General features: G+C 44.4%; 1 protein-coding gene across 4 annotated transcripts in view; it reads right to left on the bottom strand.

Moving 5' to 3' along the window:
- The window catches only part of SACM1L (SAC1 like phosphatidylinositide phosphatase), a 53,139-nt gene that overhangs the window by 34,480 nt on the left and 4,313 nt on the right, over positions 1–14,346 (bottom strand). For 3 of the 4 annotated variants that reach the window (XM_042236384.2, XM_004018518.6, XM_060402608.1), the window contains exons 2-3: positions 3,688–3,785; positions 991–1,065 (exon numbers count right to left, since the gene is read on the bottom strand). In XM_042236384.2, the coding sequence (XP_042092318.1) occupies positions 991–1,065; positions 3,688–3,785 (173 nt within the window). Of the gene's footprint in view, positions 1–990; positions 1,066–3,687; positions 3,786–14,346 lie in introns of those variants that run through there. The other variant, XM_027957741.2, reaches the window with a different exon arrangement.

Genomic DNA, 14,346 nt, shown 5'->3' on the forward strand with positions numbered 1-14,346 from the left:
CGCTAAGTGTGCCCTAAGCATACACGCCTCTGCTCACGCATTTCCCAATGTGCAGCTTAAAGCATGACAGGTCATGAGGTTCGGCCAGTGCAGGACAGTGTCCCGTCTACATCCCCCACGTCGGCCCGTTATTCCACATGGTAGAGAGATGTGCTTGGCGGCATAGCTAACTGGTCACTGTGACACTCCAAAGACGAGCGGTCAGGAAGCAAGAAGCCATCAAAGCACCATGTATAACACACCGACCCTGACCTTGGCCACCTCCTCTCCCTCCCACAAATAAGCCAGGGAACGCCTTTACCACCACATTTATTCTTCAGATCTGTCTGGGGCTCTAACCAAAAGTGCCCTCTCTGGAAGTTTTCCTAGGTATAGCTCTCTACTAGAACTTGTCACACTGTACTGTAGTAACTTACCATTTAAATGCCTCTCTCACTTGACTGTAAACTGCAGGACAAAAGGGACCTGCATCTTTTATAACAGCATTCAGCATTTTATAGATATAACAGCATTCAGTTATATTCAGCATATAACTGTATGCCTGAAACAATAGGAACTTTTTAAAAGTATGAAATAAAATTTAAATTCAAAAAATCACTCTTCTAATAACTAGAACCAGGTAACATTCTCTAACATGCTCTATGTCATAATCAACCCCAGTGAGGAGCTGAAGGTATAGAATACTCTGGTTCATCGATGCATTAAAATTTTTGTGTAAATACTCTTAAAATTTATGAAAAATCTCTAGCAGACTAGAGATTTCAACTCCAGTTGAATAAAACCAAAATCAAAACTTTAAAAAAAAAAGAACCTCAGCCTTATAAATGCAACCACTTACTACTAGGGGTATATTACTCTTAGAAATTAAGTACAAATACCTAAACTACAGATTCACTGCTTCAAGTAAGATATAAAGTGTGCCTTCATCTTTATACTCTGATAGGGTCGATTTAATTACCGTTTGCCCCCACTTTAGCTCATTTTTCTTACCTGCCACCAGATGGATTGTGCCCAGTATACCAAATATTGGTCTCGTGACTGCTGAAGGAGGAATATCTTTCTTGACTTTAAAGAAAAAAGTAAAGGAAAAAAGAAAATTCATTGAGAAAAAGCTCAGCAACAGAAAGAGAAATTTAGTTTCATTTCAATGGTTACTTCAACTAAATCAATGTGCATGCTTTGTTCTAAGAAAGCGATATTCCTTCATTAACGCTAGACCTACATTTTGGCAGAATATACAACAAAGATGTCCATGTCACATCACAAAGGTCTCTGCCTGGTCTAGGATATGGTGCCAAAAGTAGCATGCTTCAGCAACCTCACTATGTAAAGTATGGATTATTTCCAACGGCAATTTTCAAATAACTTATTCAGCCTCTTGTCAGAAACCGAACCTATCCCTTTAAGAGAATTAGAAAGTCAATGGAGGTTGAGACGAGATTTTAATTTCAACATGCAAGAAATGGAATGGGTTCCTAAGAATGTGGGAAGTGGGGGCAAAGAGCCACGAGGGGAAGGAGGCAGGAGAAGGCTCCTCTTGGTGCCTGAGAGCTGACGCAAGCACCCAGGGAGGCCGCATCATCAGCTGTGATTTATCAGCAATGCCCTCACGAACGAAGAGAACCTTAGGTGCAAGGTTCGTTTCACAACTGGTAAACTTTAAGCCAAGGAGCTACACAAAACATATTTTGTAGAACTCTCGTTTAGGGAATAATGGCAGAAAGGAGGGAAAGTAGGGTCTCCCAGTCAAAGAAGAGCTTCGCTCCATCCACAGCAACTCTGCTTCCTGAGTCACAATGCACAGTGGCAGAGCAGAGGCTCTGAGAAGGCCTACGTGAGAAAAGCTGCTCCGTGGTTTCACTCAAAGTTTCCCAAGTTTACATGGCTATAAACTGTTTCTTTCAGTCACACTGTAATTAGCATCCATTCTGAAACACTGCTGTCTTGTTTCTTTACGGCACTCCTGTAATTCTAAAATTTACTTTTCTCTCAATAATTCAATTTACTTAGTAATGCTATGCCATAACTAACCACCATGAAAAATGGGAACACCAGTGCAGTAAGAAGCTCAGAGGACACTCCGAACACGTTGAGAGAATGATAAACGCACTACTGATGGAGCTGTTCAGTCATAATAACCAGAGTGTGGCAGCAAGGGAGTAAAAGCGTCAGGCACTCAGTCGAGTCCGACTCTCTGCGGCCCCACAGGCTACAGCCCACGCTCCTCCGTCCGTGGAATCCTCCAAGCAAGAATACTAGGGTGGGTAGTCATTCCCTTCTCCAGGGGAATCTTCCTGACCTAAGGATTGAACCCAGGTCTCCTGCATGGCAGGCAAATGATTTACCATCTGAGCCACCGGGGTGATAATTCCTAGGACCATGATACTTTTTCATGGAAGAAAAAAGAAAAAAAAACTCCGCTTTCCGTGGCAATGGTCTGCATTCCCAGTGGTAAAAGGAAACTGGCAGAGAAACTGGGATCAACAGGCTCTCATCATCACTGGCTTCAGGTCAGCATCTCTTCATGTGTCTACCGATGACCACTAACATTTTTACATCCACACTGTTCAAGACCTTTAGCTTTGTCCACTCAAATGGGTCAGCAATGTCTACTTACAAATAAAACGTCACTGACAGGTCAAAAGAGTAACTGAAAATACATCTACACTGAAGCTTTTATAAGACACTAGGTTGTATCAATGTGGTATAAAGAAGTTTGGGTACTAAAGTTTAGAAGTAAACTAACAGTGTGATAAAAGCAGTCAGCCATTCTGAGAGAGCAGCCACCAAGCAAGTCACAGGAAAGGCCACATCACCAAACTAAAACAGCTATCACTCCATTTGGTCAAACGAAGTTATATACAGTACTTAACGAAAACAAGCAGATACTCAAGAAAACAGACTTAGTCCTAACTTTCTTACACTTTCGTATCCTATGCAAAATATCTTCATGTTTCACTTTATCCATTCTGAGGATAGTTACTATTTACTGAATGCCTACCCTATGGTCACCCAAATACTGTGCTTCAGAAAAAAATAAGAGAGTTCTGTCTAGAGGTGAATTTTTAAATAAGTGACATACGACCTTCTAAATGTGATTCTCACATGACACACTGATTTGTCACTGAGATTATTTCACATTAATCTAGTCAGAAATCAGTGTTCCACACAATTTAACAACAAGTTGTTTTTCACACCCCAGAGAAGCAAAACCAAAATACAGATAGTTTAGATAAAGGTTAGGAAAACCATTCTGCCTAAAACATAAGTTTTACTGATATATATATAATTTTTCATTTATTAAATTATCCTCATAGTCATGAATAGTTTCAAAAACAAAGCGGTTGTTAAAATTCCACACTTTATGCTAAAACAACGTTCTCACACTCTAACACTTCAAATTTTATAGTTAGAGGAACATTAACATCAACAAAATCAATCCTGTTACAGTCCCGTTGAGAGAACAAATAAATAAGTTTTTAAATCCTTATGAAAAGTAAAATGCTAAAAATTTCAAGAAAAAGCATAAAATCAAGGCACAAAAATCAAATGAGGTAGTAAGAATTAAATTTTTTCTAAGAAGGCGCTCAGAGATCCACACACCAACACAGACCTCGTCAGTTTGACTGCTACTGCAACTGAGATGTAACGTCTTTCAGGACGCTCATAACCCTGGCCGTGACGTACCTGAGAGCGTAACTTCTGTGGACACGCGGTCAATGATAAGTACATCATCTGCTCCGTCATCACAAGCTTCCACATAAAATTTTTCAGGGGTGATGTGCCTAAGAAGAAGTTCAAAACCATAAACAACTGAAGGAAATGACATGAACACTTCCCCAAAACCTACTGCAACAATGTAGTTCAACTTGGCATCACTTCCCCAGCCTTTGAACAGATAAAGCTGTTATGCGGTTCCTATGTGTTCACTGCAACTCTGACTTGCGGCTGACACGGTTCCAGTCTGCTCTGGCAGCGCTGTGACTCACAGAAGACAATCACACCAGAATCTAACTCGAGTCAGCAGCAGCGGAGGGAATGCCGCACAGCCGTCAGGAGCACGGCCTGCGGGACCAGACTCACTGCGCTGTGTGAACCTGGGCACGCTCCTTATGCTCTCTGTTCTTCAGTTCCCTTTCCAACAAAATAGGGATACCACCAGACTCGTGAAACAGCACTGCTGTGAGGATGCAAAGAGCTAACCATTGAGAGACTCTCAGAACACTTGATACACAGTAACCAAGACGTGTTAGCCAAAAATACTAAGAAATGCATTTCTAGGAAATCGCTTAAAATAAACTTTAACATTTTGGTATTTTGTTAGAATGCCACCTATAATGTTCTTGAGGGGAAGAAAGACACTCTACAAAATAAAAAATAGGATAAAATCAGGGTTGGGAAAGAGTACTCAAAATGTATGCAACTTTTTAATATGAGTTCAACAAAAATGAAGTTGGATCTTCAAGAGAGAAACTGGGTAACTTCCGCAAGCAACTGAGCATGGTTCAGGAAATAACCATCAACAAAAACAACAGTGAAAATCAAGATTTGCATGCACTAAAACAATGGAGATTGAGGCTATTGTTAAGGTGGTGTGTGTATTAATCACGTCCGACTCTTTGTGACCCCATGGACTGTAGCCTGCCAGCCTCCTTTGCCCATGGGATCTTCAAGCAAGAATACTGGAGTGGGTTGCCATTTCCTTCTCCACAGGATTTTCCCAATCCAGGGATTGAACCTGTATCTCGTGTCTCCTGCACTGGCACCTGGGAAGCCCACTGGGTTTATTATAATATTATTAAGACAGATAATAATAAACTATGGCCTCAAAAAGTTGGGAGTATAAAATGAAAAAGGGCAAAAGTTAACAGAGTTTTGCCAAGAAAACACATTGGTCATAGCAAACACCCTTTTCCAACAACACAAGAGAAGACTCTACATACACATGGACATCACCAGATGTAATTAGCCCCAACTTTGCTCATTACTCTTGAGAGTCCCTTGGACTGCAAGGAGATCCAGCCAGTCCAATCTAAAGGAGATCAGTCCTGGGTGTTCTTTGCAAGGAATGATGCTAAAGCTGAAACTCCAGTACTTTGGCCACCTCATGCAAAGAGTTGACTCATTGGAAAAGACTCTGATGCTGGGAGGGATTGGGGGCAGGAGAAGGGGACGACAGAGGATGAGATGGCTGGATGGCATCACCGACTCGATGGACATTATTTTGGGTGAACTCCGGGAGCTGGTGATGGACAGGGAGGCCTGGTGTGATGCAATTCATGGGGTCGCAAAGAGTCGGACACGACTGAGTGGCTGAACTGAACTGTGTAATGCGGGCCAAGTTAGGAGTGTTACCTCATGCCAGGCCTTGTTAGGTACTAGAGGTACAAAGTCTCCAGATCACAGAGCTTACATGGTAACGGGAAAGACAATACTCATGCAAGTGATTCCGTGATTTCAGATGGTGATCTGAACTACAAGGAAAATAAAGGGGCCTCCAGTGCAGGAAGGCAGAGTAGAGGGACACGCGTTCATCTCATCCTGCGAGAACACCAAAATCACAACCATCTGTTGAACAACCATCAACAGGAGGATGCTGGAACCTATCAAAAATGATACTCCATGACCAAAGACAGAGGAAAAACCACAGCAAGACAGCAGGAGGGGCACAATCACGATAAAACCAAATCACATACCCACTGGGTTGGGCGACCTACAAACTGGAGAACACCCAAGAAGTTTCCCCACTGCTGTGAAGGCTCAGAACCCCATGTCAGGCTTCCCGGCCTGGGGAACCAACGGAGGGACTGGGAGTCCCCGGGGAATGCAACCTTGAGGCCAGCAGGATTTGGTTACAAGACTTCCTAGGACTGGGAAGGACTTCCACAGGACTTCCACGCTGCTGCTGCTGCTGCTGCTAAGTCGCTTCAGCCATGTCCGACTCTGTGACCCCAGAGATGGCAGCCCACCAGGCTCCCCTGTCCCTGGGATTCTCCAGGCACGAACACTGGAGAGGGTTGCCATTTCCTTCTCCAATGCTTGAAAGTGAAAAATGAAAGTGAGGTTGCTCAGTCATGTCCAACTCTTAGCAACCCCATGGACTGCAGCCTTCCAGGCTCCTCCATCCATGGGATTTTCCAGGCAAGAGTACTGCAGTGGGGTGCCATCACCTTTTCCTCAGGAGGATGCTGGAACCCACCAAAAAAACAGGTATCCCATGTCCAAAGACAAAGAAGAAGCTGCAGCAAAGATGGGAGGAGGGGCGCAATCACAATCAAATCAAATCCCATACCCATCACGTGGGTGACCCAAAACTGGAGAAGAAGACCAAAGAAGTTCTCCCACTGCTGTGAGGGTTCAGAATCCGCAGGGCTTCCCAGTCCGGAGATCTGACAAAGGGACTAGGAATCCCCAGGGGATCTGGCCGCGAAGGTCAGCGGGACCTGATTACAGGACTTCCACAGGACGGGGGGAAACAGAGCCTGCAGCCTTGCAGGCACAAACAAAACCCTGGGCACACCAAGACCCAGAGCAAAGGAGCGGTGCGCCCACAGGAGTCTGAACCGAGACCACCTGCTAGTGTTGGAGGGTCTCCTGTGGGGGCGGGTCCGCAGCAGCAGCAGGCCGGGAAGGGCCCCTTGGTGTAAGCCCTCTTGGAGGTCACCATCAACCCTGCCACAGAGCCTGCAGACGCCAGAGCTGGGTCACCTCAGGCCAAACAAGTACCAGGGAGGGAGTGCGACTCCACCCCTCAGCAGATAACTGGATGAAAGCTTTACTGCGCAAGGCTCTGCCCTCCAGAGCAAGACCCAGTGTTTCCCACGACCAGTCCCTCCCATCTGGAATCTTACACAAGCCTCTTAGCTTCCTCCATCAGGGGGCAAACAGAAGAAGCAAGAAGTGGCTTCTTGCCACAGTGGCTGAAAAGAAAAACCGTATTACATAAAGTTAATCAGGATGAAAAACAAAGTTATATCCCTGAGGAAGGGACAATATAAAACCCCCAAAAAACAACTAAATGAAGTAAAGATAGGAAACCTTTCAGAAAAACATTTCAGAGTAAGGATAGGGAAGATGATCCAGGATCTAGGAAAAACAATGAAGAAGTTTCAAGAAATGTTTACCAAAGACATACAAGAACTAAAGAACAAGCAAACAGAGATGAATAAGAAATACCTGGACGGAGTCAATAGCAGAAGACTTGAGGCAGAAGAACAGATAAACGGCCTGGAGGCCAGACTGGTGGAAATCACGGCCACAGAAGAGAATGCAGAGAAAGGAAGGAAAAGAAATGAAGACAGCCTCAGAGACCTCTAGAACAAGATCGAACGCACCAACATTAGCATTATAGCGGTCCCAGAAGGAGAAGAGAAAGAGAGAAAGGATCTGAGCAGAGAGTTCCAGACAGGATAAACCCGCGGAGGAACACACTGAGACACACAGTAATGAAACTGACAAAGATTAAAGACAGAGACAAAATATTAGAAGCAACAAGGGGAAAAGAACATATAAAGGAACTCCCATCGGGCTATCAGCTGATTTCTCATCAGAAACTCTACAAGCCAGAAGGGAATGGCACCATATGTTTAAAGTGATGAAAGGGAGGACTCTACAACCAAGAATACTCTACCCAGCAAGACTCTCCTTCAGAGTGGACGGAGAAATGAAAAGCTTTCCAGACAAGCCAAAGTGAAGAGAATTCAGCACCACCAATCCAGCTTCACAACAAATGCTATAGGAACTTCTCTAGGCAGGAAATACAAGAGAAGGAAAAGACCTAAAGAAAATAAACCCCAAACAATTAAGAAATGGTAATAAGATCTTACACATCGATAGTCACCTTAAATGTAAATGTCTTAAATGCACCAACCAAAAGACTGACTGGGTGGATTAAAACGCGCACGTACGCACTTTCCCTTACCACACTCTGCTTGACCCTCCAATAGTATATAATTATTTTATATTGTTTAATTATGTTACCATTATGGCTTGCAACCGTAATTAACTTCTGTTTTTTTTTTGTCTGGCTATTGACTGTGAAAACTGACAAACATCTTTCACTACTGTGATTATGTAACTATTACTCACTTAATACCATTGCAGTATGATTGGTCAACAGAAAAATAACAACTCTGTATCAGTGAAACTACAACTTAACAGAAAAAACTCTAGTCACTTTTCAAAATCCAGGTGCATATCAGAATTATCTTGAAATGTTTTGAAGAATACAAATGCCCAGGTATTTACACTTGTTTGACTTACTATGATTAGAATGCTAGATTTCCAATTAAAAAAATAGATAACAAGCAACAAAAGTTTACATACAGCCCAGGGAACTATAGTTGATATCTTGTTACAACCTATAGTGGAAAATAATTTCAAAAATAATATGTGTATAACTGAATCACTTTGCTGCACACTGGCCACACTGTAAGTCAACGATACTTCAATGAAATATATATATTAAGAAAAAAAAAAAGAGCTGCAGAATAGGAGAGCACAGAGAGGAAGAACGGGGAGAGGAAGAGAGGGGTACAATCCAGGACCCTCAACATCCGCTGAGCGGGAACTTCAGGACAGCAGACAAGAAAAGAAATCTATCAAAGAAACCTCAAACCAAAGGACAAGTTTCCAGATGTAAAAGGGCCACCAAATAAACATGCACAGCGCACACGTGCGCGCGCACACACACACACAGGCACATTCAGGGTAAAATTTCAAAACACCGTACAGACACAATCCTAAAGTTTCTGGGGGGGGGGGGGGGGGGGAACAGCCAAAAAAGTAAGAGAAAGAAGTACTGAAATATTCAACAGGCAAACTACTGGATTACTCAACAGCAACACATTCTGGACTATTTAACAGCAAGGATAATAAAGGATAATAAAGTCAATTCTAAAGGATAATAAAGTCCCAGCTGAGAATTCTATACTTAGCCACAGTATCATATAAATGTACCTGAGGACAACATGGAAACATTTGCAGACGTGCAACATCTGAAAAGATACTTCTCTTTCACTCTTTCTGGGAAAGAAGGAAAAGCTCTTTCACCAAAATGGAGTAAATCGACAGTCAGAATCCAGAGCAGGAGAGAGGTAAAAGACATTGTCGTGATGATGGTGAAGCGAGGGTCCAGGACAACAGCTTACACAACAGGCCTAAGGAACAGCCAGTCAGATTAACGCAGAGAGGACAGGGCTCCCAGAGGCCAGACTCAGAGAAGGAAATGAATCGACAGCTACCTGACTTATCTGAGAAGTTTTATTGCCGTCCCAGAGACTGAAGCTTTATTAGCAATAAGAACACAAAGAAAAGCCAAGCAAATAAAATACAAGCAGTTTTTTAAAAAAACTTCTTAGTTTGTACTGGGGACTAGCCCATTAACAACCAATGTTTCGGTGGTTCAGGTGAACAGCCATACATAGACTTGTATCCACTCTGCCCCAAACCCCTCTCCCATCCAGGATGCCACATAACATCAAGCAGAGTTCCACGAGCCGTGCAGTGCGTCTTTGTTAGTCATCCATTTTGAACACAGCAGTGTGTACCTGCCCATCAAAAAAGACACTTTCTAATTCAAGGAAAAACAAAGCGCTTTTATAAGCAAATATAATAACATACTGTTGATGTCCTTTGAGTCAATCATATGCAACCATAATAATGTGAGCACTGAATCTCTTAAAATTACCACATTGAGAGGAGAGAAAGAGAGGTACAAAAACTAAATTCCCATTTTTTGAAGCAGAAAGTCATCATGTGACTAAAACTGAAAAAAAATCAGGAAATGGCACCGCAAGCGTGTCGTTCCCAGGCGCAGAGCGAAGCACCGGAGGAAACAGCCTACAAGCATGAAAGCAGGTCTCTGGGACCGCGGGGCTTGGGCGGGCGAAGAGTGCTCTTCACAATAGCGTTGTTCGTTTCAAACCGCTCCCTTGTATTAGATGACAATGATAACTAACTTTTAAAAGGTGTTAAAAGAACAAAAACAAACATAAGAGTAACTGTGGATCAAGCTAAAAAAGAGTTCCATCTAGCCCAAGGGCTTTGGGAGCTTTGCTGAATCTAAGTTACTACTGGGCTGCCAGCAGGCTGCGCTGATCGATGTTGTTGAAAACAGTTTATAAATTGGAAAAATGAAGATATGAACAGTGACTGCTACCTAATCAACATTTCTAAGAAGAGTAATTACAAGTAACAGCCCAGAAGCCAACTAATCTTAACAGCAAGTATCATTCCAACTAGTTTCTTGTTTAGTCCCGCAGTTCTGTCAGACTCTTTTCGATCCCACGGACTATAAGCCGCCAGGCTCCTCTGTCCATGGGATTTCCCGGGCAAGAATACTGGAGTGGGCTGCCACTGCCTGCTCCAGGGGATCTTCCCGACTCAGCGATGGAACCCACTCCTCTCATGTCTCGTGCACTGGAAGGCGGGCTCTTTCCCACTAGCGCTACCCGGGGAACTCTGCGGCAGTTACACTGTACCCAATAAGAGGAGAGAGGAACTGGGTTTTCTCTGATTAGAAGCTCTACAAACCATCACTAAAGCCAAGTTCTGCCTGGAGTTTTTCCAAAATCAACCAGTCAACAGGCTACACCAAGTTCTCAACGGATTAAGTACACAGAAACTAAGAACACTCAATGATGAACAAATATAGGCAAGGAACTTCCCTTTTGGTCCAGTGGTGAAGACCCTGTTCCCAATGCCCGGGCATGGATTCCAGCCCTGGTTTGAGGAACTTAAGATCTCACATGCCCCTCTCTGTGGCCAAAAAAAAAAAAAAAAATCCTAAGATAAAAATAAAGATTGATTCTCTGGTTTGCAAATGTGTGTGTGTGTGTATAGGCAAAATTTTCTTCCTGTTGCAAAAGGAAAAATAATGGCCTTCAACTGATGTGATTTTTTTTCAAATTACTTATCTTACAAGGTAGATTCCAGAAGTTAAAGAAATTCCCTGTGAGAAGATTATTTGATCATTAACTAAGCTGTTGATATCAAATCTCTAAAGTTCAGAGTAATATCACATACTAAAATAAACTGGTGAAGTCATAAGAATCCAGGAGGTGTTAACAATTCTAACTCAACAGGAATACTACCTGGTGTCTTTCAAGACAGCAGACTTGACATCAACCCAGAGTTCTGGCCTCTGTTAAGATGACACTTAGTTTTTGGAAGACACATCAAAGTAGGCCCAAGCTTGAACTCTCTCTTCTTGATCCCAGAGACCATGGACTTCAAAGCCCATTAGGTTTAAAAATAAAGGGCTGTTAGGTCCATGGAGAGGCGACGCCAAGATGGCAACGGTAGGAAGATCGTGAGCCCGCCTCCTCCCACAGGCACACCCACGTCACATTTACAGAGCAACCACCGATGAGACGAAGGGAGAGACCAGCAGGAGACCCTCTACAACTACAGACACAGAGAAGGAACCACAAGACCGGCAGGAGGGAGGAGACGCAGGGTAGGCAAGATCCATACCCCCGGGCAGGTGCCCCCCCAAAAGGGAGGATACCTCAACTGCAGAGGCTCTCCCCAAGGCGCAAGGGCCCCAGCCCCACGTGGAGTGGGCGCTCCAGCTGGGCGCTCCTCCACTGGGAAGACCAGTCCCTACAGCGTTTCACTTCGAAGGCCAGTGGGCCTTACTTTCAGGAGAGCTAGAGGGCTATGGGAAACAGATTCCACTCTTAAAGGGCGCACACAGAATCTCCCATGCTCCAGGACAGAAGCAATCATTTGAAAGGAGCCTGGGTCAGACTCACCTGCCGACCCCAGAGGGAGAAGGATGGTGGCAGACATCTCTCCCTCTATCACAAGGTCGCTGGCACTGGCACCTGCCACTCTAGAATCCTCTTAGCTTATCAGCACAAGGACCTCGCCCCACTAGCTGCCTAGCCTGGCCTGACTCCACAAGCGTCAGTACTGGGACACCTCAGGCCAAGCAACTGGCCAGGCAGAGACACAGCCCACCTACCCACCGGCAGACATGCTGTCTTAAGACCCGAGTCCACAGCTGCCCCACGACCCAGCCCTGTACACCAAAGGGCACGGGATCAGCCCTAGACACCAGGGTCCCGGGACTAGCCCCAGGATCCCCAGGACCCTGCAGCCAGAGGCCCTGGGACCCAGCTCCACCCACCAGTGGGCTGGCACCACCCCTGGGGGCCCCTAGGTCCCAGCCCCACAGTCCAGTGGGCAGACAACAGCCCCAGGACCACTGCAGCCCTACAGCCTGCCATATCAGAACCCAGCCGCACATTCTGAGACTGAGCTCTGCCCACCAGCAGGGCAACTCCGGCTCTGGGCCACCGTGCGCTCTGCAGCCAGTGGACACGGCCAGGAAAATCACCTGCATCCACAATGAGTAGTTAAGGGATACGCAAAACAAAAAGATACAAAGCATGATGTCAAATGAGTAAACACGCGGGGCTGGGGGCGGGGAGGAGAGCCGTGAAAGCGCAGGGTGGTTACAGCGCTTTTCAACTGAAGAGAGCAGCAGCTTAAAATAATGATAGAGACTTCTATATGTAAACCTCGCAGTAACCACAAACCAAAATTCTGTAACAGATACACACGTGCCTGCGCGCACGCACAGAGACACACACAGGACTTCTTCCAAGTGCACAGGGAACATTCTCCAGGACAGTGTGTTGGAAAAACTGTGGACAGCTACGTGTAAAAGCACTAAAGCGTTCCCTCACACGGTGCACAAGGGTGAATTCAAAGCGGGTTAGAAATTTCAATGCAAGCTCTGAAGACATGAATTTCTAGACGAAAACATAGGCACAATGCTTTCTGACATCCATCTCAGTAATTTTTTTTTTGATATGTCTCCGCAGGCAAAGGAAACAAAATCAAAAATAACAAATGTAACTACATCAAATTAAAAAGCTTTTGCACAGCGAAGGAAACTATGAACAAGAGGCAGCCTCCTGAATGGGAGAAGTTATATGCAAATGATATATATGACATACAGAACTCTAACAGCTCAAGAGGAAAAAGACGAGTGACCTGGTTAAAAAACGGGCAGAGGATCTGGACAGACATCCTTCCAAGCAGACATTCAGATGGCCAACATTCACATGAAGAGGCGCCCCGCATCACTACTCATGAAGGAAATGCCAATCAAAACCACAACGAGACGCCGTCTCTCACTTGGCAGCTGGCTGTTATCAAACAGACAACAAAGAACAAGTATTGTCAAGAATGTGGAGAAAATGGAACCCTTGTGCCCTGGTGATAAATCAGCGCTGCTGCTGCTGCTGCTAAGTCACTTCAGTCGTGTCCGACTCTGTGCAACCCCATAGATGGCAGCCCACCAGGCTCCCCTGCCCATGGAATTCTCCAGGCAAGAACACTGGAGTGGGTGGCCATTTCCTTCTCCAATGGGTGACAGTGAAAACTGAAAGTGAAGTGGCTCAGTCGTGTCCGACTCAGCGGCCCCAAGGACTGCAGCCCACCAGGCTCCTCCGCCCATGGTATTCTCCAGGCAAGAGTACTGGAGTGGGGTGCCATTGCCTTCTCCGATAAATTAGTGCAGTCACTATGAAAAAGAGAAGGGAGGTTCCTCAAAAAATTAAAAACAGAACTACCATATGATCCAGCAATTCCATTCCTGGGTATTTAACTGAAGAAAACAAAAATGGTAACTAGAAAAAATTAATGCATTCCTACATTCAATGCAACATTATTTACAAAAGCCAAGATATGGAAACAATCCAAGTGCTCGTCAACAGAGAAATGGATAAAGATGATGTGTTTTATATACATACACACACACACACACACACACACACACACACACAGGAATATTACTCAGCCATAACAAAAGAATGAAATCTTGCCATTGTTAACAACCAATGAACTAAAAGGGTATCATGGTGAGTGAAATGAGTCAGAACGAGAAAAGCAAAGTCTATATGACTTCAACTGTATGTAGACTCTAAAAGACAAAGCAAAGACACAAACCTAAAGGAACAGAAGCGGAATCACAGATGCAGGGAACCGGGTGCTGGGGCATGGGGGGGGGGTGTGTATGCAAGATTGGAGGGAGGGAGAGGGAGGAAAGGAATACGTATGTGAGGGAGATTAACAGGTACAAACTTCTGGTTAGAAAATAAATGAGTCAAGGGTATGAAGTGTACCATGTGGGAAATACAGTCAATAGTTATTAATATCTTTGTATTATGAAATAGCACAACCAGATTTATACTCTATGAAAAGCACAAAAATACCAAATCATTATGTTGCGTACCAGAAACTAACATAGTGTTGTAGGTCAATTATACTTCAAAAACAAACTCATAAAAAAGAGATCAGATTTGTGGTCATCGGAGGCCAGGCAGGGGGAGG

The sequence above is a fragment of the Ovis aries genome, chromosome 19 (assembly GCF_016772045.2).
Source record: "Ovis aries strain OAR_USU_Benz2616 breed Rambouillet chromosome 19, ARS-UI_Ramb_v3.0, whole genome shotgun sequence".
Lineage (NCBI taxonomy): Eukaryota > Metazoa > Chordata > Mammalia > Artiodactyla > Bovidae > Ovis > Ovis aries.